General features: G+C 40.6%; 1 protein-coding gene across 2 annotated transcripts in view; it reads right to left on the minus strand.

Moving 5' to 3' along the window:
* Positions 1–4,190: 4,190 nt before the first annotated feature.
* LOC137630532 (adipocyte plasma membrane-associated protein-like) overlaps positions 4,191–26,393 on the minus strand; it is an 80,145-nt gene continuing 57,942 nt past the window's right edge. For both annotated transcript variants that reach the window (XM_068362050.1, XM_068362049.1), the window contains exons 5-8: positions 20,709–20,877; positions 20,147–20,281; positions 9,498–9,771; positions 4,191–8,408 (exon numbers count right to left, since the gene is read on the minus strand). In XM_068362050.1, coding sequence (XP_068218151.1) covers positions 7,668–8,408; positions 9,498–9,771; positions 20,147–20,281; positions 20,709–20,877 — 1,319 coding nt within the window. In that variant the 3' untranslated portion in view covers positions 4,191–7,667. The remainder of the gene's footprint in view (positions 8,409–9,497; positions 9,772–20,146; positions 20,282–20,708; positions 20,878–26,393) is intronic.

The raw sequence follows: 26,393 nt of genomic DNA on the forward strand, positions 1-26,393 counted from the left end.
AAAAATCAACATAATGTTTACCTTACATTCATAACTCATGATTCATATTTTTGCCATGGTTTGAAAATGGAGGTAAGGTATGCTGAACAGCAGAGTCAGAACGAGCTGGAACAACAACAGTGGAAGGTGCAGAAAGTTCCTGTTCCTGTGGAATGAGTGGAGCGTGAAGAGACCGAGGTTGCGCAGAACAAGGTAAAGTTCCCGCAAGCAGAGGTGTCTGAGGTGCAGGAACAGGGTGCACGGGTTGAGCTCGGTGCAGCAGCTGAGGAGACTGACTCACAGGTGGAAGAGGTTGTACCTCCACCGAGAGTTGCACCACCGGTGGAGCAGCCAGGGGAGGAGGAGGAAGAGTGGAGTAATCCTCCTGATCCCAAACCGAAGGTTGCCTTAAAGAAGGCTGAGGCTGAACAACACTGGGAACAGCGAACACAGAAAGAGGTTCAACATCGTACGCCTGGCAGAAGGTGCTGCGACTGGGTGCAGCGAGTGCAGGCGGGTTGAGCACAGGCTGAACGGGTGCAGGTGGAGGTGCAACACTCTCAGCCCGACATTCACGCAACAGGTCCAAAAGCTGTGCTTGCATGGACTGTAGTAGAGTCCACAACATCGTACGCCTGGCAGATGGTGCTGCGACTGGGTGCAGCGAGTGCAGGCGGGTTGAGCACAGGCTGAAAGGGTGCAGGTGGAGGTGCAACACTCTCAGCCCGATACTCACGCAACAGGTCCGAAAGCTGTGCTTGCATGGACTGTAGTAGAGTCCACAACATCGTACGCCTGGCAGATGGTGCTGCGACTGGGTGCAGCGAGTGCAGGCGGGTGCAGCACAGGCTGAACGGGTGCAGCCGGTTGGTGCACCACCGGTGCAGGCGGGTGCAGCACAGGCTGAACGGGTGCAGCCGGTTGGTGCACCACCGGTGCAGGCGGGTGCAGCACAGGCTGAACGGGTGCAGCCGGTTGGTGCACCACCGGTGCAGGCGGGTGCAGCACAGGCTGAACGGGTGCAGGCGGTTGGTGCACCACCGGTGCAGGAGGAGGTGCAACACTCTCCACACGACACTCACGCATCAGGTCCGAAAGCTGTGCTGCATGGACTGTAGTAGAGTCCACAACATCGTACGCCTGGCAGGTGGTACTGCGATCAGGCGGAGCGAGCATAGGCGGGGGGGAGTGTAGGCGCACTCTCAACCCGACAAAATGATGACTGAGGAGAGTCAGAGCTAACCCAATGACTGCATCCGGGTTGTTGAACTTTACTTCGTACGTCTGGCATAGGTCTGGACTTTACGTTTAAGAGGTCTAGAGACCTGAGACCAGCGTTACTCTGCCTTTATTTTCTCCTCTAAATCTCTTCTGCAGACGAGCAAAATAAGGGCTCAATCGTCTGCGGGTGGGAGTGACGGTCTCGGTAAGACACGCCCACAACCACCGAGGATACTTCTGTGCGCCGATCAAGGCCTGCCGAACCCTTTTGCCCTTCGACATTGCTTCTCCCCTGGGCTTGGGAGCTTGCAAGAGGTCCCGGACTGGGAGGACGACTGGCGCGCACAAAAGTACCCTCACGCATAACACTGACATCAATCACTTATCACTTTGATTTCTGTTTGCACTTATTTCACTGAACTCGAAACTTTAAGTGGTTTGTACCTGAAACACGCAATTCTATCCTTCTCAAAAGTTAATAATTGCGAAAACAGAATTACAATGTAACAGAAAAATCTAATGAAAGAAAATTCAGTGGCTGGAAAGAGACTAAACACTAGATCACTCTAGAAACGTTTAGTTTCTTCCCCTAAAGAGACTAGGGATAAGAGCAAAACGATAACGACGTTACTCGTACGCCTGGCAGGCTTGAGGGAAACGTTTATCCTCTTTCTCCCTCCGTCTCTATCTCTCTCTCTCTCTCTCTCTCTCTCTCTCTCTTGACTTAGAACCTGAGAGAAGAGCCCAATCATATATATCGTTAAAACATATTATTGTTAAAGGAAAAAACTGAAATATTTCCCAAAAAGAAAAGTTCCTTATTAGAATCAACATTAAGTTAAGAAAGAATGAACAAAACGCTAGACACGGTTACTCTTACTGCAATGTGAAACCGTGAACATTCTTTCTCTATCGTAACGATAGAGTGCAAGTTGAAACGTTCTGAACGTCAACAACTGCCGAGACAAACAAAACGTTAGTTCAACTTTGAAAAAGTACGAGACTATCAAAGAAATTCTTTCAAAGACCTTAAAATAGCATAATATGTTAACAGGTAAAACCGAAATGACGGGCTCACGATAATTAACTTCGGTACCAAGAAAAGACCGCCTACTATTAGGAAGGTCGAATATAAACAAATATAAAAATTAATTTTAATAAGTTTATAATAAAAGGAAGTTAATCGAAGAGGCCTATAAGAGGCGGAGAGATATAAAATAAATCTATAACTTTTGTTAAGCAAAATTAAGAAAGAGAGTCTATACTCTCTTAGACACCAACACTTTCGTCTAAGGGAAGGGTCGGCCATTGAAAGGTGAACGAGAGTTCATACTCTCTTCGTCACCAAAATTAATCAAATTAATTCCAAAAGCTAACTAAGCTAAAATAGAAGTTTCCAGTAAAGCGACAGCCGAAATCAAAGAGAAATACTTCACCAAAGTCGTGAAAATACTCCAAGAACATAAGCGTATCCCAGAACGTCTTGCCGGAAGCACGACAGAGGAATAATTGAGGAGGTGTCAACAAGAAGTACTTGAGTACCTGGCCACAGGTGGCGCTGGTAAGTACACCCCCTTCTAGTATTGTGATAGCTGGCGTATCCCTCCATAGAATTCTGTCGGGCAACGGAGTTGACAGCTACATGATTATCGGGTAAGTTTAATATTGAAAAACGACTCTCACTTGTAAAAAAAAAAAAAAAAAAAAAAAAAAACTTTAAAATGTCTGTATTTAAATGTTACCATGAAATCAATTAAGGCACACAAAGACACACATGAAGACACAAAATTTGCATGGCTGGAAAATAATTAGGTTAGGTGAATTTTCACCTACCATAATATTAAAGATCTTAAGTGAGAAGTTAAAAATCATAATTCTAAAGTGAGGACATTTATACTGGGCTGATCTACATTTTCTTCTTTCTTTCAAAAAAAAAAAAAAAAAAAAGATACCAGGATATGAAGTCAGTCCTGTACTGTAAAACCTAAAGCCTAATGCCAACTTTAATGATGTTTGGATAAGATTGGAAATAATTTTGAAACAAAATCACTCCAAATAGTTGCGCAACTATTCTTGAGAAGTACAACTGACAAACGGGAGTAATATATAAAATTAGTAATTTTTGTATATAGCAAGATATACATTTCTGTCAATCCTAAACATGAAGGCAATCGCTAATTCTCTTTTTCACAAAGAAAATTGGTCTAATGGAGATAAGATAAAAGAAACATTCAAAACATTATCAGTTGAGCTACATTCTGAAACACATTAAATTTCTGACCACTGAGATACATAATTATATAAAAAAAAATTCATTATGTCCCTTACCAGTACTGCACAAAAATCGTAAGACAGCTGGCCAACGTGAAATTATGGTGGTTAAAATCAGTAAAGATCAGATTTTAACATTAAAGTAATACTCCCTTTACTGTACTAAAGCTAAACATGATGGTATTTTTTGCGGTATATCTGGTATTAGTCATAATATCACCACCCAGAGGATGGAAAAGCAAGGACAAACCTGTGTACAAATGTAGAAATTTAGTGCAGGTACTACCTTATGCCAAACAATCCTACAACATTGTTTCAAGAAGATAATAGTCAAGCTAATAAAACAATCTTTCTTTCATAACTCAAAAGGAAGGTTTATAGTATTGTACCAGATCTTATACATACAATACCTAATCATTGGAAGCCTCAGGACATTAAAATAATGAAACCACACAACTGATATCTGTAATGAAACATCTTTAGAATGATGGTGAGAAATAGAAATTAGCAATAAACCTTTGAAGATTTATGAGCCAGCAATAAAATGCACAACCAATGAGCTGCACAATACAGTACAGTACTTGAAATTGAAGAAAGTTAAAATCGTTGATTGACCAGAAGATGACAAACAGGCATTCATTTAGAGTAACTTGAAAAATCAAAATACTGTAAAAACTTGCGACAGTAACCTGGCAAAACATGAAATATAAACACTTCGATTAACAGCTTATTTTTATTAAAAAAAAAAAAATACAGTTGCTCTCAAAGATATAATATAAAAGGCAATGCTTTGAGTGTATGTCTTTTGACAGCTGCAATAACTTAATCATTTACAACCTTTTATCTGAGGGACAGAAGGGGAACAATACAAAGTTTTAGTGTACAAGTTATAAAATCGAGTCACTGTAGTACTGTCTTTGTCCTTACATTAAATATTTACATCCATACAAAACTTTCCAAGATTATTGTGAATTAAAAGTTTTGACACTTATTGTCATAAGGCACACTTATTTTCATGCTCATTGCCTCCTAATTTACATTTGGTATAAAATCTACTTTTTGTTTTGTTTCATTTGTTAATGTCAGCTACCCACCCCAAAATTGGGGGAAGTGCCTTGGTATATGTATGTATAAACTCTACAACACAGAATGCCTCACTTAATTAATATCTTTTACTATTTGTTCAATAAATTGAAGAATACGGTTTCAAAGCTTCAGAGATGAAACTGGAAAGATATTGTATATACATAAATGAACATCAGTCACACCATTCGCACTAACAAAGACATTTTCAACTACCATGTGATTAAACAAAAAGAAAAAACTTAATATTTTCCCGTTAATATACATTAAAAATGGTCTTTCTAATAACACCATCCCAAAGGATCCAAATATATAGATATAATATAAAGAGAAGGCAAAACTCACTGACTTTCAAATTAAATGTTTATGTAATCATAGCAATGCTAATACTAATCACATTTATAAACACAAAGTACAAGAAAACCAATCCATAAATTACTAGTTAAGCCTCTATTACATAAAACATATATCATACCCAGTAAAACTATTTACACACCCAATACCAAAGCTTCTCTATAAAATTCAAAATTCTTTTAAAACTATTTTGATTCTATATTAATCTTTTGAATTCGATATCTACTCTACATTTTCTTAAAATAAGTAATTACCAATAAGAAAGATATCAATCCCATAATATCCACCACAAAACAAACTCTCACATTACCATAGTTTCTCTTTATTTCCATTATTGATATCTGGTTAAGCTAACATCATTGTTCCTAAATTCAATGCATACTAAACAAACCATTCCCTTCAATTCTAATCATTAACAAGCCAAACGTAATTAAATTATAACAAGTGTAAGTAATACCTTGCACATATTATTATACAAGAGGCTGTAGCTAAGAATGATTAAAGAGAAAAAAAAATCAAGTAGAAGAAAAGGAAAATGAACCTACTAGATACAATCTTCATTGATCAAAGTGTCTAAAGAATACCTGAAAATACAGTACAAGTCTACGTAGACTTTAACATCGAGAAATTAAGGAAATATTGCATATACAGTATAGACAAATTGTATATACAATTTGAAACAAATGTAAATTACCTTGATTAAAACTAACACGTCTGAACTCTAGACCATGGTAACTGTGCACTTATATGCTGTAAATACATTAAAACTCTCCCTTTATGATTTTTTTAATTTTTTTTTTTTTTTTTATTCAGTTTCATACTGATCATGTCGGACACAAGATACTTCAAGTATCTTAACCATCAGTTTTCTGGAATGCATCTACAAGCATTAGAAGATATTTACTCTACAAGACTTGAAAAGTCTATATTGTCACTAACCTTTATTATTATGCACTTTAACCCAACCACAGAGTGCACTAAATTTATAAAGTAATTTTAAATTATTTTAAATATGCCGTCATAGTAAAACAGTATGACTGAACAATACTAATCTGACAAGGAGAGAAAAGGTTTTCAGTGTAACTCTAAAAATAGCCCTTCCTACTGCTACTACTTTGCTCTCACTAAAACCTATATGCATGTCTAATCTTTATTGAGAAACTCAATATATTGTCTATCTTTAGAATTCTTCATAATGTACTGAAGAATAGACATTCTGCTGGAGTTTTAATGACCATCAGTCTAATAATAAATTTAAACAAAAGCATCCACAGTAATTAAAATGTCTTCTACATTCATTCAAATTGTCTCATGTTAATGAATTGATGGCACTGTCAATTTTATCTTTATTTACCATAGTATAGAACCTTTCCATGTCTAAGGTTTTAATTATCCCCAAATTTAGCCATCTATCTTATCTCTATGCAACATTTAAGTATACTGTACTTACCATATGTAACTTTTTTGTGTGTTTTACTAATAACATACTAATACAACATGGTTCTTTCAACACTCATTAGTTTCTACTTACAGCATGTGCACTCGCAAGCCTAGCAGCAGCAAAAATTATATATTTTACTTGTGACTCTCTCTCCTGTAAATAATTTTGTCCAGAAACCAAAAACCTTTACAGCAAGATTTTACTAGTTTACAAAAATTGCAACACTATGACAATAATCATTTCATTGACCATTAACTACAGTATAGTAAAAGAAGAAGAAAAAAAAAAAAAAAGTTATTTCTAATGTTAACCCTTGTATAATACTGTTATTTAAAATTTCTAATGCTCTGGGTTTCAACTAGCATTCTCATTGTGTTGAAACAAAATATGAAAATATTTTACAAACAAATCTTTCAGGTAAATTTCCAGTATAGATGTGACTCTGTGGCTCGTTAAACAAATTTATAATAATAAAACAGGACACCAGAATCAGGTGAGCTTAGCCTTACCTAAAAATACTTGTGTTGGCCTCTAGTGGAAAAGCGTGCTTTTCACAGCACACCACATATGTACTAAACAATATACATTGTGCGGCAAACTGCAGACAAAGCTAAAAGCTAAATATTCTTTGCAGCTTATTTTTAGCTTCAGCTATATTGCTTTCCACATCTTCATTTGTTCCTTTTTGGTCTCTTTACACCTTACTGTTCAACTTCTTTGGCTTTACATTATTAAAATTCTCCCCCTCTTCTTTAAAATTATATATGTCAACATTATACTATTTCATTAAAATTATAAAAAATTACTTTCAGTGAAGCCACCCATAAAATTATGGTAACAAATTACTACTTTGGAAATCATCTTTTCACATTACTTAATGTCTTCCATAGGAATAAAAGATTTCATTTGCTCCAACCAAAAAATTGTGCATAGATTTTTCCCTTCTTTCCAAATTCAGGTTTACTTCTCCATTCTAATTTGAGCATTAAAAAACTATAACCACACTAACTTATTAACAGACGTATGAACATACTCAATAATGTGATTCTAAGTATTTTGATATTAACAATATCAGCAACTGTTTTCCTTGATGAAATTTGAACTTGAAACGTTCTGAAAAAAGCTCATTGAAACAAAGCATTTTAAAGAACCAAAATATATACAACTTCCATATTTGTACAGAAGTCGTATCTTATAAATGAGAAATTTTTGGTTTTCCCCTTCAGAAAAAAAAAGATGTCATAAATAACTTGCAAATTCTCAAAGGAACTTGAAAATCAAGATTAGGCAGAAGTGAAGTGACCCTAAGAAAGAGAGTTTAAAGTTCCTCCTTAACTGGAGAAGTTGGAGAACTTTCAACATCTTCCTTTTTACTTGATACTTGTGAAGAAATATCTTCTTCAACAATTGCTTCAGTTTTTTCAAGAACTGGCTCTTCTTGTGCGTGTTTCTCGATTTCCTCGTCCTCTGTAATTTTTTTGTCATCATCTTCATGATCATCCTCACCATCATCATCATCATCATCCTCACCTACTATTGTTTCCTCTTTTTCATTATCCTTCTCACTGTATATTTCTGCATCTTGTTTTTCGGCTCCCTTTATCCCCTCTTCAACAGATACTGCTTCCTCTTTTTCATCATCTGATTCCTGTCCTTCTCCTTCCTTCACCACCTGTTGATCTGGGATGGGTTCATCTAATACTTTCTGCTCTTCTACAACTTCCTGGGGCTCCTCTTTAACTTCTTTCTCTTCATCAACATCCTCCACCTTTTCACTTGCACCTACTGACATTTTCACACCTTCTCCATCAACTTCCAAGCTAGGTGTAAGTTCCTCCTCCTCGTCTTCATCTGTATAATCAACACGTAAATAACCTAAATAGTTATTGTAAGGAGAACCAAAGAAAAGATAATCTCCCACCTGGTGTGTTTCCGATATGAAACGTACATTTCCATTGTCTCCTTGGAGAGAGCTTACAATTTTTCCTTCCGCATCTAATTCTACAATAACTGTGGACTGGGAAGCAATAATTTCTGCAATTGGTTGAAGGTGATAAATCTGCAAGATAACATCAAAGAATAATGATAATCTCCCTCAGCCTAGACCAAAAACAATAATGTATCACAAAATAGCCAAAGACAAGGAATTTATTGCAGCATTACTTAGATCACTGATTTTATGGGAACATTTTAAAAGCCCTAACTGTCTGAGGATGCATTTTCAGTTTCTATCTTTATTCCGTTCTTAGTTACATAACGAAATATCAAAATGAGTTGGCGGATGCATGACGCCATTTCTCCTTGGTCAACAATCATGAGCTAGACAGTGATTCTATCACAGCCATGATCACCAGAGGTTTAATATCTTGTAATTTATTTCAGCTTTGTTAAATTCTTCTGGGTAACTCTAGGTTATCTAATAATGCTACTTTGGCATCCTCGTTAAACTACTGTACTTACATTAATAGTAAATGCTTAAAAAAAAAAAAAAATCTATACACAATAAGTGTAGAAGTTCACAAATTTGCAAAATTGTTGACATTTTTTAAAAGATTTTTATATAAAATGAATCAATAGAAAATAATATACATATATATATATATATATATATATATATATATATATATATATATATATATATATATATATATATATATATATATATATATTTTAACTTGGATTGATTTAATATACAGAAGGATTATTTCAAACTAAATGGAGGGGTTTTGTAATACTGCTTTGTTCCCTTCTGCCTTTCCTCTGAGTTTGGTCTGTTCACCTATAAGATGAATACAGTACTGTAATTACCGTACTTAAACTTTATCTCACTCCAAATTTCACCCTTGTCTTAGAGAAAAAAAAAATTAAAAAGAATTTATGGCAAAACCTATGAATTTATTTACACTAAAAAAAAAAAAAAAAAAAAAAAAAAAACAGAAGGCTCCCATGACTTTTCAACTCATTTCACTACATAAATTTCAATGACATGAAACAATCACATGAGCAATGCAGAATCAAACGTTTAATAATTTTAATTGTAATAGAATAATTTTAATCATTATTATTATTAAAATGATTAAAATTAATATAAATAAAAAAAACATTAATAATAGTACTGTAACAAAATTAATACATACTTATAACTTACCTTATATGATGCATTTTCAGTAAACTGATTTGGATATACCTTAGAAATAGTATCAAAGAGAAACTTGGGTATTCCAAATAAACGCAAGATTAATTTCCGGACAAGAGGGAGCTTTGCTAATACCCTTGTTAGGTCAATTTTTTCTTTGTTGTCAACAGCAACCAAAGACACATAATAGCCACCACCCTTCTTGGCTCTTAGATTGTCCGGTTTGCCAGGTAATCTATCTACAAATACATCGGTCTTTCCAGCATTTGGGCCATTCAGCCAGTGCCTGAAATACAATAATATTTTTTAAAAGCCTAAAAAAGAAATCAGTACACAATCATTTTTTAAAAGCCTAAACAAGAACTTAATATCTTGATTCTCTGTTTATATCAAATGAACTAAAGCATTGGTATACTTAAAAATATAACTGCCTCAGAACCAAAAAGGGATTTTTCAATATTAAACTTACCCGATGATCATATAGCTGTCAGCTCTGCTGCCCGACAGAAAAATCTACGGGCGGAATACGCCAGCGATCGCTATACAGGTGGGGGTGTACATCAACAGCGCCATCTGTCGAGTAGGTACTCAAGTACTCTATGTCAACACAGAACCAATTTTCTCTCTGTCGTGTCACCGGCAAGACCTACTGAATACGCTCTTGTTTTCTGGATTGATTTTCACGTTATTTGGTGAAGTATTCATCTCTAGTTATTAGCTATCGCTGTGCAGAAGTTATCTTCAATACTTCCTTGCATTCTTTTTTGGATTTGGATTATTTGTTGACGACTTGGATAGATTTTGAATTCCCCCCTTTGACTAATTCAAGATGTCTGACCCTTCTCAAGTCCCCAAGTACAGGAAATGTAGCGCTAGGGACTGTTCAAGGCGTCTTCCGAAGGCCTCTATCGATCCGCACACCGTTTGTTCCAATTGTAGGGGTAAAGCCTGTCAATTGGAAGATCGATGTGAGGAATGCGCTGGGCTTTCGGAATTCGGGTTTCAAGAATTCCTGAAATATGCACGTAGGCTAGAGAAGGATAGGATCAGGAGGAGTTCGTCTCGCTCAATTGATTTTTTCTCTCCCCATGCCCCTCAACCTATTCCTTCCCCTGTAGTGGTTGCACCCGACCCCCCTGCTAGCTCTCATCAACCTTCAATGGCGGATATGATGCGTGCCATTCAGGCTCTAGGTGAGAGAGTCGAGTCATTGGCGAATGACCGCAATCAACTCATGGCTGACGTCAGAGAGTTGAAAGGTAAAAGTGCAGTGGGAAGTGAAGTGAGTGTCAGTGCAGTGAAAAGTGTCAGTGTTACGCATGAGGGTGCGTCTGTTCGTGCCTGTCGTCCTCCCAGTCCGGGACCTCTTGCAAGCTCCCAAGCCCAGGGGAGAAGCAATGTCGTACGACCAAAGGGTTCGACAGGCTTTAATCAGCGTACAGACGTACCCTCCGTGGTTTCGGACGTATCTTACCGAGATCGTCCCACCCACAAGAAGACGAGTGAGCTCATTTATTCCTCGTCTGCGGAAGAGGTTTCTAGACAGAAACGATGGACCAAGGTCTCACGGCCTCTTAAACGTAAGGTCCCTTCTGAGCTAGTCCAACGGCCCAGGTGTAGCCACTGGGTCAGTTCGGACTCGCTGCAGTCCTCCGACGACTGCACACCTCCCAAGAGAGGCAAAGCGGTTCCGCAACAGGCAGTAACTCCGTCTGTTGCCGCACCCGCTGTTGTAGACCCTCAGTCACAACGGACAGTAGCTCCGTCTGTTGCCGCTTTTGTAGACCCTAAGTGGTCTTTACTGCAGTCTATGCAGACTCAGTTAGCTGCGGTTATGCAGGAGTTTCGTGCTGAGAAGGTTGACGCTGCACCCGTTAACCTACAACCTGCCACGGTTGTGCGCCCAGCAGACGCTGAGGCTGCCTGCTCCCACACTCCGGCTGTGGAGAAGGTTGACGCTGCACCCGTTAGCCTACAACCTGCCACGGTTGTGCGCCCAGCAGACGCTGAGGCTGCCTGCTCCCACACTCCGACTGTGAGAGCTCCTCCACCCATGCGCAGTCGACCCTGCCAGACGCATGCTGACGCTCACAGACGCACGGAGCACTCCGTTGCCGTGCGTGAGCTACCACAACAACAGGAGGGTGGAGTTAGGCTGCCGTGTTTTGACGCGGTGCGTCAGCCTCCGCAACCCACGGTGGTCTCCGCTATCCTTCCACAGTCGGGAGTAGACTCTTTGCGCACCCACTCAGCTTTGGTTGTTGCCAGTTCTCAGACTGACCAACAGTGGCATGATGTTGGGTCCAGTGCAGCCACGCATGCACCCGTGCTGCCGGACTCTGCCGTCCAGCCCACTCCGTTGCCTCTTCCTCCTCAACATTCAGACGATGGTATCTCTGATGATGACGAAGCTGCACATCTTGACGACCAACACTCGGACATCGAAGAACCCAAGACCACGCCTCCCTCCTTAGACTTTAGGAAAGTGCTTGCGCTCTTTAAGGATTTGTATCCAGACCAGTTTGTGTCTGCAGCACCACGCTCGCCTCCCTCTGAGTTCGCTTTAGGCATGCAGTCAGCAGCTCCTGCCTTTACGAAGCTCGTACTCGCTCGCTCGTCCAAGAGAGCTTTAAGGGTACTGGGAGAGTGGTTGCAGTCCAAGAAGCAATTGGGAAAGACATCCTTCATGTTTCCCCCGGTCAAGCTTGCTTCCAGATCTAGCGTCTGGTATGCCACGGGAGAAGTTCTCGGCTTGGGAGTTCCTGCCTCTGCCCAGGGCGACTTCTCAAGTCTAGTAGACTCTCCCCGCAGGCTGGCTATGAGACGCTCCAAGATTTGCTGGACCCCTTCGGACATGGACCATCTTATGAAGGGAGTTTTCCGCGCTTTCGAAGTCTTTAACTTCCTGGACTGGTGTTTGGGAGCTTTGAGCAGGAAGACCTCCCCTTCGGATAAGGAAACTTCCATGCTCATCATGTCCTGCATGGACAAAGCCATTCGGGATGGTTCTAGTGAGCTTGCGGCTTCTTTCGGGTCTGGGGTACTCAAGAAGCGAGATCACCTTTGCTCCTTCTTGTCAGCTGGAGTCACCCCATGTCAAAAGTCGGAGCTGATGTTTGCTCCTCTCTCGAAGTGTCTCTTCCCTGAAGAGTTGATCAAGGAGATTGCTGCCTCCTTGATCCAGAAAGACACCCATGACCTGGTGGCGTCATCCGCACGCAAAGTCACCCCTTTGCCCTCCGTACCTAGACCTAGGATGGACACGCCAGCGTCAAGGTTCATCCCGCCCTTTCGTGGCAGAGCTTCCAGCAGAGGAGGTGCTCGTGCCGGAAGTCAACGTGGGAGCAAGAAAAAGGGTTCCAAGTCCTCTAGAGGCAGAGTCTGACTGCCACCCTCTTCAGACAGCAGTGGGAGCCAGGCTCAAGAACTACTGGCAAGCCTGGGAGAACAGGGGGGCAGATGTACAGTCTGTGAAGTTACTCAGAGAGGGGTACAAGATTCCATTCTTGCGCAAGCGCCCTCTAGCAACGACTCCCATCAACCTCTCTCCCAGGTACAGAGAGGAGGAAAAGAGGCTAGCTTTACAGCAAGAGGTGTCTCTCTTACTACAAAAGGGAGCGGTAGTCATAGTCCGGGACCATCAATCCCCGGGCTTCTACAACCGCCTCTTCTTAGTGCCGAAGAAGACAGGGGGGTGGAGACCGGTGCTAGACGTCAGTTCTCTGAATGTCTTTGTCACAAAGCAGACGTTCACCATGGAGACGACAAAGTCGGTTCTAGCATCGGTCAGGAAGGAAGACTGGATGGTCTCGTTAGACCTAAAGGACGCGTACTTTCACGTCCCCATCCACCCAGATTCCCAACCTTTTCTAAGGTTCGTTTTCGGGAAGGTCGTATACCAGTTCCAAGCCCTGTGCTTTGGCCTAAGCACGGCACCTCTAGTTTTTACCAAACTGATGAGGAATATTGCCAAATTCCTGCATTTAGCAAACATCAGAGCCTCCCTCTATTTGGACGACTGGCTTTTAAGAGCTGTGTCAAGTCGTCGCTGTCTGGAGAATCTACAGTGGACTCTAGATCTGACCAAGGAATTGGGTCTCCTGGTCAATATAGAAAAGTCCCAACTCGTTCCATCCCAAACTATAGTTTACCTAGGAATGGAGATTCAGAGTCAAGCTTTTCGGGCTTTTCCGTCGGCCCCCAGAATCAGTCAAGCCCAAGAATGCATCCAGTCCATGCTGAAGAAGGACCGGTGTTCAGTCAGACAGTGGATGAGTCTGATAGGGACGCTTTCATCACTGGACCAGTTCATCGCGTTAGGGAGACTCCACCTTCGCCCCCTTGAATTTCACTTAACTGCTCACTGGAGAAAGGACAAGACGCTAGAAGCGGTCTCAGTTCCTATTTCCGAGAAGATGAAGTCGTCACTGACTTGGTGGAAGAACAACATTCTCCTCAGGGAGGGTCTGCCACTGGCTGTTCAGACCCCCGACCACCTTCTCTTCTCGGACGCATCGGACACGGCCTGGGGTGCGACGTTGGACGGTCGGGAATGCTCGGGCACGTGGAATGCGGTTCAAAGCGAGTTACACATCAACTGCAAGGAGCTACTGGCAGTTCATCTGGCCTTGAGAAGCTTCAAGTCCCTCCTTCTAGGCAAGGTGGTGGAGGTGAACTCCGACAACACCACAGCACTGGCGTACATCTCCAAGCAAGGAGGGACTCATTCGATGAAGTTGTACGAGATCGCAAGGGACTTCCTCACCTGGTCATGAGATCGAAACATATCCCTTGTAACGAGGTTCATTCAAGGCGACATGAATGTCATGGCAGACCGCCTCAGCCGGAAGGGTCAAATCATCCCAACAGAGTGGACCCTTCACAAGAATGTATGCAACAAACTATGGGCATTGTGGGGCCAACCCACCATAGATCTGTTTGCAACCTCGATGACCAAGAGGCTCCCAAATTATTGTTCACCGATTCCGGACCCAGCAGCAGTTCACATAGATGCCTTTCTTCTGGATTGGTCCCATCTAGACCTTTATGCGTTCCCCCCGTTCAAGATTGTCAACAGAGTACTGCAGAAGTTCGCCTCTCACGAAGGGACAAGGTTGACGTTGGTTGCTCCCCTCTGGCCCGCGAGAGAATGGTTCAACCGAGTTACTGCAATGGCTAGTAGACGTTCCCAGAACACTTCCTCTAAGAGTGGACCTTCTGCGTCAGCCGCATGTAAAGAAGGTACACCCAAGCCTCCACGCTCTTCGTCTGACTGCCTTCAGACTATCGAAAGACTCTCGAGAGCTAGAGGCTTTTCGAAGGAGGCAGCCAGAGCGATTGCTAGAGCTAGGAGGACATCCACTCTCAAAGTCTACCAGTCGAAGTGGGAAGTCTTCCGAAGTTGGTGCAAGTCCAAATCAGTATCCTCAACCAGTACCTCTGTAACTCAGATAGCTGACTTCCTGTTATACCTAAGGAAGGAAAGATCCCTTTCAGCTCCCACGATCAAGGGTTACAGAAGCATGTTGGCAGCAGTCTTCCGTCACAGAGGCTTAGATCTGTCCAACAACAAAGATCTACAGGACCTCCTTAAGTCTTTTGAAACCACGAAGGAGCGTCGGTTGGCCACACCAGGTTGGAACTTAGACGTGGTACTAAGATTCCTTATGTCAGCAAGGTTCGAGCCACTGCAATCAGCCTCTTTTAAAGATCTCACTTTGAAAACTCTTTTCCTCGTCTGCTTAGCAACAGCTAAAAGAGTCAGTGAGATACACGCCTTCAGCAGGAACATTGGATTTACGTCTGAAACGGCTACATGTTCCTTACAGCTTGGTTTTTTAGCCAAAAACGAACTTCCTTCTCGTCCTTGGCCCAAATCGTTCGAAATTCCAAGCCTTGCTAGTTTGGTTGGAAATGAACAAGAAAGAGTACTATGCCCAGTAAGAGCTCTTTAGTACTATTTGAAACGGACTAAGCCATTACGTGGACAATCAGAAGCTTTATGGTGTGCCATTAAGAAACCTTCTTTACCAATGTCGAAGAATGCAGTTTCTTATTATATCAGACTTTTAATTCGAGAAGCTCATTCCCATCTGAATGAGGAGGACCATGCTTTGCTGAAGGTAAGGACGCATGAAGTTATGAGCTGTCGCAACTTCAGTGGCCTTCAAACAAAACAGATCTCTGCAGAGTGTAATGGATGCAACCTATTGGAGAAGCAAGTCAGTGTTCGCATCATTTTACCTTAAAGATGTCCAGTCTCTTTACGAGAACTGCTACACCCTGGGACCATTCGTAGCAGCGAGTGCAGTAGTGGGTGAGGGCTCAGCCACTACATTCCCATAATCCCATAACCTTTTTTAATCTTTCTCTTGAAATGCTTTTTATTGTTGTTTTTTGGGTTGTCCGGAAGGCTAAGAAGCCTTTCGCATCCTGGTTGATTTGGCGGGTGGTAAAATTCTTTCTTGAGAAGCGCCTAGATTAGAGGTTGTGATGAGGTCCTTTAGTATGGGTTGCAGCCCTTCATACTTCAGCTCCTAGGAGTCGCTCAGCATCCTGTGAGGATCGCGAGGCTCAGTAAGGAAGACGTACTTAAAAAGGCAGAGTAATTGTTCAAGTCGACTTCCTTACCAGGTACTTATTAATTTTATGTTTGTTATTTTGAATAACTGCTAAAATGAAATACGGAATACTTAGCTCTTAAGGTTAACATATATGCTGGTCTCTACCCACCCCCCTGGGTGTGAATCAGCTATATGATCATCGGGTAAGTTTAATATTGAAAAATGTTATTTTCATTAGTAAAATAAATTTTTGAATATACTTACCCGATGATCATAAATTAAAGGACCCACCCTTCCTCCCCAATAGAGACCCAGTGGACCGAGGAGAAAATTGGTTCTGTGTTGACATAGAGTACTTGAGTACCTACTCGACAGATGGCGCTGTTGATGTACACCCCCACCTGTATAGCGATCGCTGGCGTATTCCGCCCGTAGGTTTTTCTGTCGGGCAGCAGAGCTGACAGCTATATGACCATCGGGTAAGTATATTCAAAAATTTATTTTACTAATGAAAATAACATTTTGGCGAAGGAAAAATCTATTTCTGGGCTCGACCTGTGTCTCTCCGTGAAAGGCTCCTTTCAGCATAATTTCTAAATATTGCTGAATATACCAGAGAAGGGGAGTATGTACCATTCAGGCTTCCATGCAGCTACAGTACTATTGCCGACAAGGTACCGCCGATACACTGCCGGCCGGCAAGTCCAGCAGTACCAGTACAGTTGGCATGCTGCCAACTGAGTAAGCACTATCTGTGCCAGCCTGGTCGGCAGTACCCCGGCAACAGGACCTGTAGCAGCAGCAGTCCAAAGACATGGCTTGAGAGGGCTAAGCCATCAAAAGAGGACAGAGGGGTAGGGAACAGGGTCCTGTACGATTGTGAAAGAAACTGGTAAAAATTTTCAGTCCTACAACCTGTAAAAGAAACTGTTTCGGTATTGGCCGAATCCCAGGGAACAGGAGAGACTCAGTTCTCCATCCCAGAGATTGCCGACATAGTTAAGGGGATGGCGGCACTGCCGCCTCCTCTCAACAAAGAAGAAACAGAGTTCCAGTGCCACGTATCCTAGGCTAAAGAAAATTACTCTTCAGCCCACAGTACTGTGGCATAGGACTAGTCTTTTAGTTGCAAGAAGATGGTATCCTACCATAAGTTCAAGTGCGGCTAATGAGGGCTAACCTCCATTGCCGGCCACCTAGCTGGCAGGGGAATGATGGTATCCTACAACCCATTCGCCCTTCCGGCAGATCGCCGACATAAGACTAAATACTCTGAGATTCTGACTAAATCCCAAAACCCGATGGTATACCACAACCAACGGTTAAGGGAAGAGGCAAGACAAACCCTAAGTTAGCCATGTCTGATTAAAATTCAAGGCATGGTTATTAGGGTTGTAGCCTGAGGCTACACTCAGAGGGAAAGAGATTACCCTTAAGTCTCCGAAGAGACGTGTAATGTTTCATAACATTCTAGGAGGTATCAGTCTCCACTGAATGAATATAATACACGAGGGTAACCGGGGAAAGTCTGAACGTATAGTAAAACGTCTCGGTAAGGTTACCTAGGCTATACAAGATCTCGGTTACCTAAATCACCGAAACTCTAACTATACGATCGACAGAGAAAAGGGGGAAACAAAAATTATGCACATTATCGAAACTTTACAAGAATAATTGCCTCAATAGCTAAATAATTAAAATAATTAAAAAGCTATTAAAAACTGGAAGTCGTTCTGCTATCTAAATAACACATGCCTAACGAACGACCGCGCCATGGCGCCTCCAGTAACTGGCCTAGCTCTTAAACACAGTAAAATACTCTAATTTCATTGTGAAACAGGAGCTAAATTATACTCATAGTAAAGACCCGATACTCAACTTTCCAGAGGCGGAAGAAGATGGAGAAAGCATAATAATAATCCTGTAAAACAATCGAAAAGTTAGATCACCAGGAAATATCACTGAGCGAGATCGATACAAAAAAAGGAATGTCCGCCATCGTGGGAATGGCGCTGTTATATTCTCAATAGTATTACGAGAGTGGGGAGAGCCTTTGGACGGCTCCCTTTTAATTTGCCATCCTCCTCGAAGCCAAAACGCTGTTTGGGGTGTAGATTGCTATGGAGGCGCGTCAAGAATGCGTCCGCTGACATTATGCGATATCCTTGGGAGAAATTTTAAGGATATTCGCGCCAGGAGTTAGAATTCTGGATACCTAAAGGTAAAATTCTCTGGGAATATCACTGTAGTACACATATCCCTTAGGAAGCTACTTTAAGGAACTTCGATCACGACGACATGGCTTGACCCCAAAAAAAAGCCTTTTGTTTTTGGTTTTGATGTCGGCTACCTCTAAAAATTGGACCAAGTGCCATGGTAGGTAGATGCATGCATGAATCCTTTAAATAGGAAAATGTCTTCAGTGTAAACTGAAGAGGTCATTGAATCTTTAACAAGGTAAGTGTAGTGATTAGCTGGAGATTGGTGACATTTGAACTTAAGCTCAAGGACTCGGCGGGGGTGATTGGGAGGAGGAGTATAACTTGAAAGACAGGTTTGCATATAGCAGTTAGGAAAAATACTAATTACCTTAAAAAATAGGCGATTTGTTTCTATACACAAAAAACATTGTCCTTTAAATAGGAGACTCTTTAGAACCAGACTGGAAGGTTCTTTTTTGCCCTGGACATGTCATCCTTCCTGGTCCCATACAGGAGTACGGAAGGTGATGCTAACAACCTTTAAAAGACAATCATTCAGAGGTAGAAGCTATTAGGGCCTTCGCTAATCCTGACTTAAAAGGATAATAGTACTAGGCCACAGAACACCTATATCTCTATAAGGGAGATAACGTTGTAAGTGTTGGACCAGGAATCAGCACATGAAACTTCATTTGTGGTTGAAAATGGGGGAAGTTGGGTTGTGGCACCCTAATAGTACCCACAAAACTTGGCCAAGTCCCTCATCAGGCCAAGAGGAACAATGGAAAGAAAAATCCCCTTTTGTTTTTACTTTTTTATATCAGCCACCTCCCAAAATTGGGTAAATAGATAGATTTTACAGTAGATACAGCTTATACCCAACAATTTAAAGGATAATTAAAAACTTGGCAAAATAGGATCTTAAATCAGTGCCCATAGTTATAAGAAATACTATATGAAATAATTAAGCTTCTTAAACACAACAATAAGACTCACAGGTGTTTTACTTTCTGAATGAGTGGTAAGGTATGCTATGCAAATGTTCTTAAGCAAAAGTACAGTATAGATAAATACATCTAAAGCAAAAGCTATATTTTGTCTTTACACCAGAACTTGAGATCATCATAAAAGCTGTCACTCGATAGAGCATTACTGTTTCAAAGACCTTAATAAGTTCTCAAACGAGAAATGAGTCAAATTCTAAATCCACACTCTTCAACAGTGTGGGAACACATTATCAAGAGGTAGTGGAAGTTGTGGGTTTTCACATCTAGCTGAACTTTTTGCTCTTTTTCATGATTCTCCTGTTTACATTTTCTCTGGAGTACATGAATGTCTTCTTTTATTTTTTCCCTCCAAGCAATGCAGTCATGAGCATCTCTTTCCCAGGTTTTATAATTGATGTCACATTTTCCTGTTTGTCTTTAAACACTTCTTGAAACTCTTCTTCTGTTCACCCACTCTTTGGGTTCCCTAACTTAACTCTGAGTGGAACATTTGTTTTGGAATGAAAGTATCCTTCATTCTGACCATATGATCAGTCCAACTTAATTGACTCTTGAGTGATAAGGTCTTCAATTCTTAAGTAATTTGACTCTTCTAAAATGCTGTAGCTTGTTCGATGATCTTGCCAACTGACTTAGGATTTTTCGTATGCAGCGTCAACGGAATTTTTCAAGAGTTTTAATGTGACATCTATAAATGGTCTAAGTCTCTGAGGTATAAAGAAAAGTATAGGAAGGACAACCGAGCAATAGGCAATCATTTTGGTTGCTTTTCTTAGATTTCTTGAAATCATACAAAATGCAAAATATTCTTATACAAAGTATTAGTTACAGTGAATTAATTTAAAGACTGATATGCTTCCTACCATATATTAGCCAATAGTACAACTTACCTTAGGACTCGAGACCTGAATGTTTCGCAAACCAAAACAAAATCACGATCAGGTGAAAGCTGAACACCATTGGCAAAATGAACATTCTTCAAGAGCACTGAATTAGTCTTAGTTTTAGAATCAAACTTAATTAATCTGCAAAAGAAAAAAAAAATTATTATAAATACAGTAGGGATTACTAGGAAAATAATTCAAAATTAATGGACATCCAAAGATGATTAAAAAATAAGCAGATTGTATCTCACCTCCCAACAAATGACAGTACAAAGTTAGAGATATGAACAATTGAATTAAAAAAACTTAATATTTTGTAAAATCTGTGAGCAGTTTAACACAAGAATACAAAATGCATCATCTTCCTCTCTCAGACCACTACATATTAACAGCTACTCATTAACATAAAAACAGAGCTGGTGGTAAATTCAAATTAAATCAACCAAACTATCTGTAAGTCACATTTTAAAATAAACATAATATATTATACAGTAACTTTCAAGGCATATCAAGTAAATGCAAAGTTGTTACTGATCTATATGAATAATTTACATATCCCTGTCTTTACCTTCCACTTGGATCACTGAGCATTTCAACTATTCCATTTGACAAATCCACAACACTGGAAGCATCTGACCAGTATATATTCCCATCTTCATCAATGTCAAGGTCATCTGGAATCTTGGGAACAGCCCCATCAATTTCTTGTTTAATGTCAAACAGACTCTCCTTCTTTCCTATAAAATAAAAAATATAATATTCAATACAAATAATGAAAACACATTAAAAAAGGACCTTCAATCCACAAACTAGATGACCAAGAGAGAAAAATCACGAATTCTAATAGTTTGTATTTTTCCTAACTTTACAACTCCGAGTCCTTTAAAGGTATTAGCGGGTTCAGAAATTATTTTTGAGCTACAGTTTTGTGATTCACAGTTTGATTGTGTTCATAGCGGAAATTATTTACCCAAATTTTACTTGAATCAATCAAATAATTTTTTTCAATGAATTTCTTATACTTTTTTTCTTGTTTTATTCCATTTTTTCAATATGTATCTTCTCCTACAATTTCATTCAAGAATAAAAAATGCAACAATTTATTAGCTTTACAAAGCACCAAAATTTATTTATTATTTTTTTTCAAATTTTTGCAAAATCAAAATTTCACAGTAATACATGAATTAAATTAAAAAAAATTGAGGATAAAATTAAAAAAATATTGCTTGAATTACACCAGAATCAGGTATTATAATGCTTTTTGAATTTTTAGAATACCTTTCATACTAAACATGTAGATAGAATTTGAAATGAAAAGAAACCAAAAAACAAGAAAAATTGAGAAAAATGCATTTGAAGATTTTTTTTACTTACCTCCACTGATAAATCTCTCAAGTGATCACTACAAGGCTCCTGGTCCCCATCTTTCTAATGATATATTATCCCCTCTTATAAGGTATTTTTGTTTTTTCACTACATCCACTTGAGCAAATTTTCCACAATTATTGTATGCAAGTTTACTAACCAAATTTTCTACTTTATTTTTTTATATAAAAAGGATTTTGTCATTATCATTCTCACCGTTTAAATACTGTTCTCTTATACTAATAAAGTTTTCCATGAGCTTACTTCTAAGATCAGCACTTGTCAGAGGAATTTCATTTTCTTCATTGATTGCATGGGGAAAATCTTTGATTGCAGGAGGTGAATCTTTGTCATCAGATAACAACAAAGAGAAATGATCTTCAATGTCAGTATCCTTCAGTAAACCATGCCTTTGCCTAGCATTTGTTTCATAATAAAAGCATGCTGGCATAAAAAAACCATTACTTGGTCCCAGTAGTATATCCATTGCCTGAGTATCAATATGCTCATGATCACATGGTTTTTCAGAACACTCCACTATTCTTACAAGAAAACTTTTCATTGACTTTGAAATAAACCCTTGCTTAAAAGAACACCTCTTCTTCGGTAGACTAAACTAGTAAAAATTAAATAAATAACATAGTAAAAAAAATCTGTGAATAACATTGGCGACTGAAAAAACTTAAAGTAATGATAACAGCACAAAAATGTTTCACGCACTAAAGAACTACCTTTACAAGAAGGTCTTACGATTCAAGATCCTCCGCGATCCTCCATGCTAGATTAGGCTCGTACTAGCTTGGGCTCTTGTCAACAGAATCTGTCTTCTTTGAGACCTGAACCTCTGACTGATCCTTTTCATCCTTTTAGAGGCAACAGCTTCAGTATTGAGAGAAGTTCCTTGTTTTTTGCCACGATCTTAGGATCGCAAATAATTGAGAGTTGTAAGTCTCGCCCAGACATGGATGGAGTTGTTGGAATTTCTGATTGATACTTCAAGAGCAAAGCCTCTCCCATCAGACTCAGAAAGGTACATCAACTTCTTCTTTCAGCAAAACTAGCAGGGCAACAGCGATAACAGTTGCTCTGATATCCACGTCATTAGAAAATCTCGTTTCTTAAGGGCTTATTCATTACCGATCTCTTTGTTGCATCGGAAGAAATGCTGGACAATCAGACTACAGGTATTGCTCAACTTACGACCTATGCGACATACAGTACAACTATTCGACTTTACGACCATTTTTTCAGGGTGATGACGTCACAAGTTTATCGGAAATAGGACGAATATTTCCTTGAAAATAATCTATTTTCTTGTATACATATAAACTTGATTTATCTTGGTAAATTATTATTTTCTTTCATTGTTAATATTCAGTATTTATTTTCAGTTAAAAATACATTAAGAAAAGTTTTAATATCAGTCGAGTTCATATTGTCTGGTGACGTCACATCACCGTGGAAAGCTTCCGGGCAATACAGTGATTTCCTTCCAACAGGCTAACGATTAATATTAGTATTTCCATTATCGAAATATTAAATAACGATACAAAGTATTTTGAGGGTCTGTATCGGTTGTCATGAGTACTACGTAGCGTAAATTTGACTGTACGCTACTTTCTTAATCTCCGATAATGGATCGATGTTTATCTAGAGAAAATATACTTTTAGGGCAAATATTTTCTTGAAGATAATATATTTCCTTTTACATTATAAAAATAAAATACTTTTGTTTGTTAAGTTAGTATTTTCTTCTCATTTCTTGCGAGAAACAAAGAAAATGAATTTACATATTTTGCAAGTCATTCTTGGTAGAGATTACTGTACGTCACGTGACTTATGACGTCATGTATCTGGTGGAAGCGCGCTGAATGATTTTCTTTCATTGTTACCGAGTAATCTTATTACAGCATTCCCATCATCGAAACACCCAGTAACGATATCAAGTGTTTTAGTGGTCTGTATCATTGGTTATAAGATTAGTACAACTTACCGTAAATTTAAGAATAAAAGTCTGATGACGTCATATTTCTGGCGGAAGGCAAGAGGCAAATCAAGTGATTTCCTTCCGATGCGTTACTATTCCCATAATCAAAACATCGAATAATGATAAATAGAATTTTTTAATAATTTTCAAAAAAAAAAAAAATATGAAGATACAACTGAATTAAAAACAATAAGAGAGAGAGAGAGAGAGAGAGAGAGAGAGAGAGAGAGAGAGAGAGAGAGAGAGAGAGAGAGAGAGAGAGAGAGAGAGAGAGTATTCCTTTTATAACTAATAATAATGTCTATAAACGAACTGTATGGAAAATGTGATACCCTATAACATATTGGCGCTGATGTAACATGCATTATATAGAAATTTTGAATGTCAAGAAAATTATATAAATCAGTGTTATTCACACTATATATAAATTATATGTGTGGAAGGGCCTCGAAGATCGCGCGCGGGAAACCATTGCGCGCGCGGACGATCTTCGGCGCTTACGCGTCTAGAAAGCAACAGAAGATCGTCGGAGAGAGCGCGCACACGCGCTTGGTTGAAGGATCAGCTAACTCGTAGATCAGGAACTGGGATGTGTCCCTAAAAGGGAGGGCATCCCCTGAAGAGGACCAAGGAGGTCTGCTTCAGAGCCCACGATCAACTGAAGTAGTGCTAAACACTCCGAGGAGTGGTCTCTGTGAGGGACCTTTCCCGCGAACGGGAGAGGTGTCCTTCGTAGGACACCGCAGGCTGAACCGCTGGTGAGCGCCTGTGCGCTATCTCAGGAACCCCAACGATATGCGCAAATGCGCTGGGAATGTTGGTAGCAGCCTAATTGAATTACTGGAACAGGGTGTCTCTGGAAGGCAGTCTCAGGAACAGCAGGAACAGCAGCTGAGCGCTAACGCGCAAGGGAACGTCGGCGCACAGGGGATACTTGGCACTTAAGGGACTTACTCACGGTGTGAGAAAGTCTCTCCTGCCCCGGAGGGAGGAGCCCGTTGGATAACGGGGAGCGTGGGCGCCCAATCAGTCAGGAACGGATACAGCAGGCAGCAGGTCCACTGAGGGCACGAGGGACCAAAGGTCTAACGTAGCCTGAGTAGCGAGGCCCCGAGGGGATTAGCTGCAAGACCCCGAAGGGTCAGCGCAACGAGAAACCGAAGTTCCCTGTCACTAATCACCGAAGTGTAGAAGTGACTAAAGTTACAAGAGCCCAAGGGAACTGGGTAACTAAATCTCCGAGATCCCGAAGGGTCAGGGAAAAAGAGAAACCGAAGTTTCCCTGTCACTAAACACCAAAATGTTAGTGACTGAACAGCGAGCTGTTTCAACAGGAACAAACCTCCAAAGAGGAGTCTCTATGAATGGCCTCTCTCGCAAACGAGAGAGGTGAGCACTTCGTAGAAGAGACTGGTGATGGAGCCCCCAAGGGTCGTGAGATCAGATGACGTAAACAGGAACAATCCTTCGGAGAGGAGTCTCTGTGAGTGTCCTCTCACACGAACGGGAGGAGACACTTCGTAGAAGAGACAAAAGGAGCGATCCTCCGAAGATGAGCCCTTAGACTGATCTTGCAGCTGCTCAGGCCCTTGAGCGTAGTTACAGAAGCGACCGCTCAGCCACGAGAGCATAGTCGCTAGTACCATGGTCCGGCCTTGCAACCGCTCAGCCCCTTGAGCAAGTTACAAGGGCGGTCGCTCAGCCCCAAGAGCATAACCGCCTAAGGACCAGGGAAAGGTAATAAGGAAAGTAACCTCCTTATCGTTCTAGGATGCACTGAAGAGCTGACAGTAGTCACGGGAGAACTAAGAGAAGGGAACGCTTCTGACGATGTCCTAGAGAGACGGCGGCGACAGCAGACTCCCCAGGCATATACAGGACAGCTCTGCTTCAAAAGCAAACAACAGGCACGAAGAAACAGCATCATAAGCTGGGAAATAAAAAAAAGAATAATTATTTAACAGAAATTCCCCCGGGTGAAACTCCGAAGAGAAACCCCGAGGGAAAGTAAAACATAAGAACGAAAGTAGGTGTGCGCCCCCTCCCCCACTGACATGCACGGGTGAGGGGGGGGACGAAAACTTAACAAAAACAGAAATTATAGCATTATAATTAAGCAACTGACTTTGAATGTTCCAAGGATCACAGACCCCCGAAGGGACGTGTTCCCCGAGCTGAAAAGTTAAAAATCCAATTATATTCATAAAAATAATTGAGACAAATAAAACGAAATAGCGACTCGGCCTAAGAAGCTATCGTAGGCGAAGTACGGAGTAAGAGGTGAACGACCTGGAGAGAGGGGCCGTACTCCACGAAGGCAACCATGGTGGCCTAGGAGTGAACGGCCGTGACCAAGAAGAGAATCGTGGTGGCCTGGCTAAGCCGGCAATCATTCTCGTAGACGTACACAACACACACCGCACAACACCGAAAGCAAAGGAAACTTACTATTTTCTATACACAAAAATACAGTATATATAAACATCAATAATGTTTAAATATATTAAGTATAAGAAAAGGTAAGTTAAAAAGACAAAACAATAATGGCCGTCAAATGAGGATGGGAGCGGAGACATCCGAGATCATCCGAGCCAAAAGTAAAGTGAGCCTTTCACTGGTGTATGTGAAGGGGAGGGGTAGCAAGCTACCCCTCCCTATCCCCCGCTAACTAGCGGAGGGGTAGTAAACCCTCGTTAAAATTCTTATGGCTCGTCATTCAGCTACGCTGAAGTAATTACCCCATGTAAATAGCGTGGTTTGTATTTCAGTTACGGAACAAACTTGAATTTCACCCAAGTTGACATCAAGAGTGGTGATGATGCTCAAAAGGGGAAAGAGATCACACCAACTTTGGAAGAGACTGCTCCAACAGGTGATGCGTCATTAATGCCCTACTGGAAA

Source organism: Palaemon carinicauda, chromosome 38 (assembly GCF_036898095.1).
Source record: "Palaemon carinicauda isolate YSFRI2023 chromosome 38, ASM3689809v2, whole genome shotgun sequence".
NCBI lineage: Eukaryota > Metazoa > Arthropoda > Malacostraca > Decapoda > Palaemonidae > Palaemon > Palaemon carinicauda.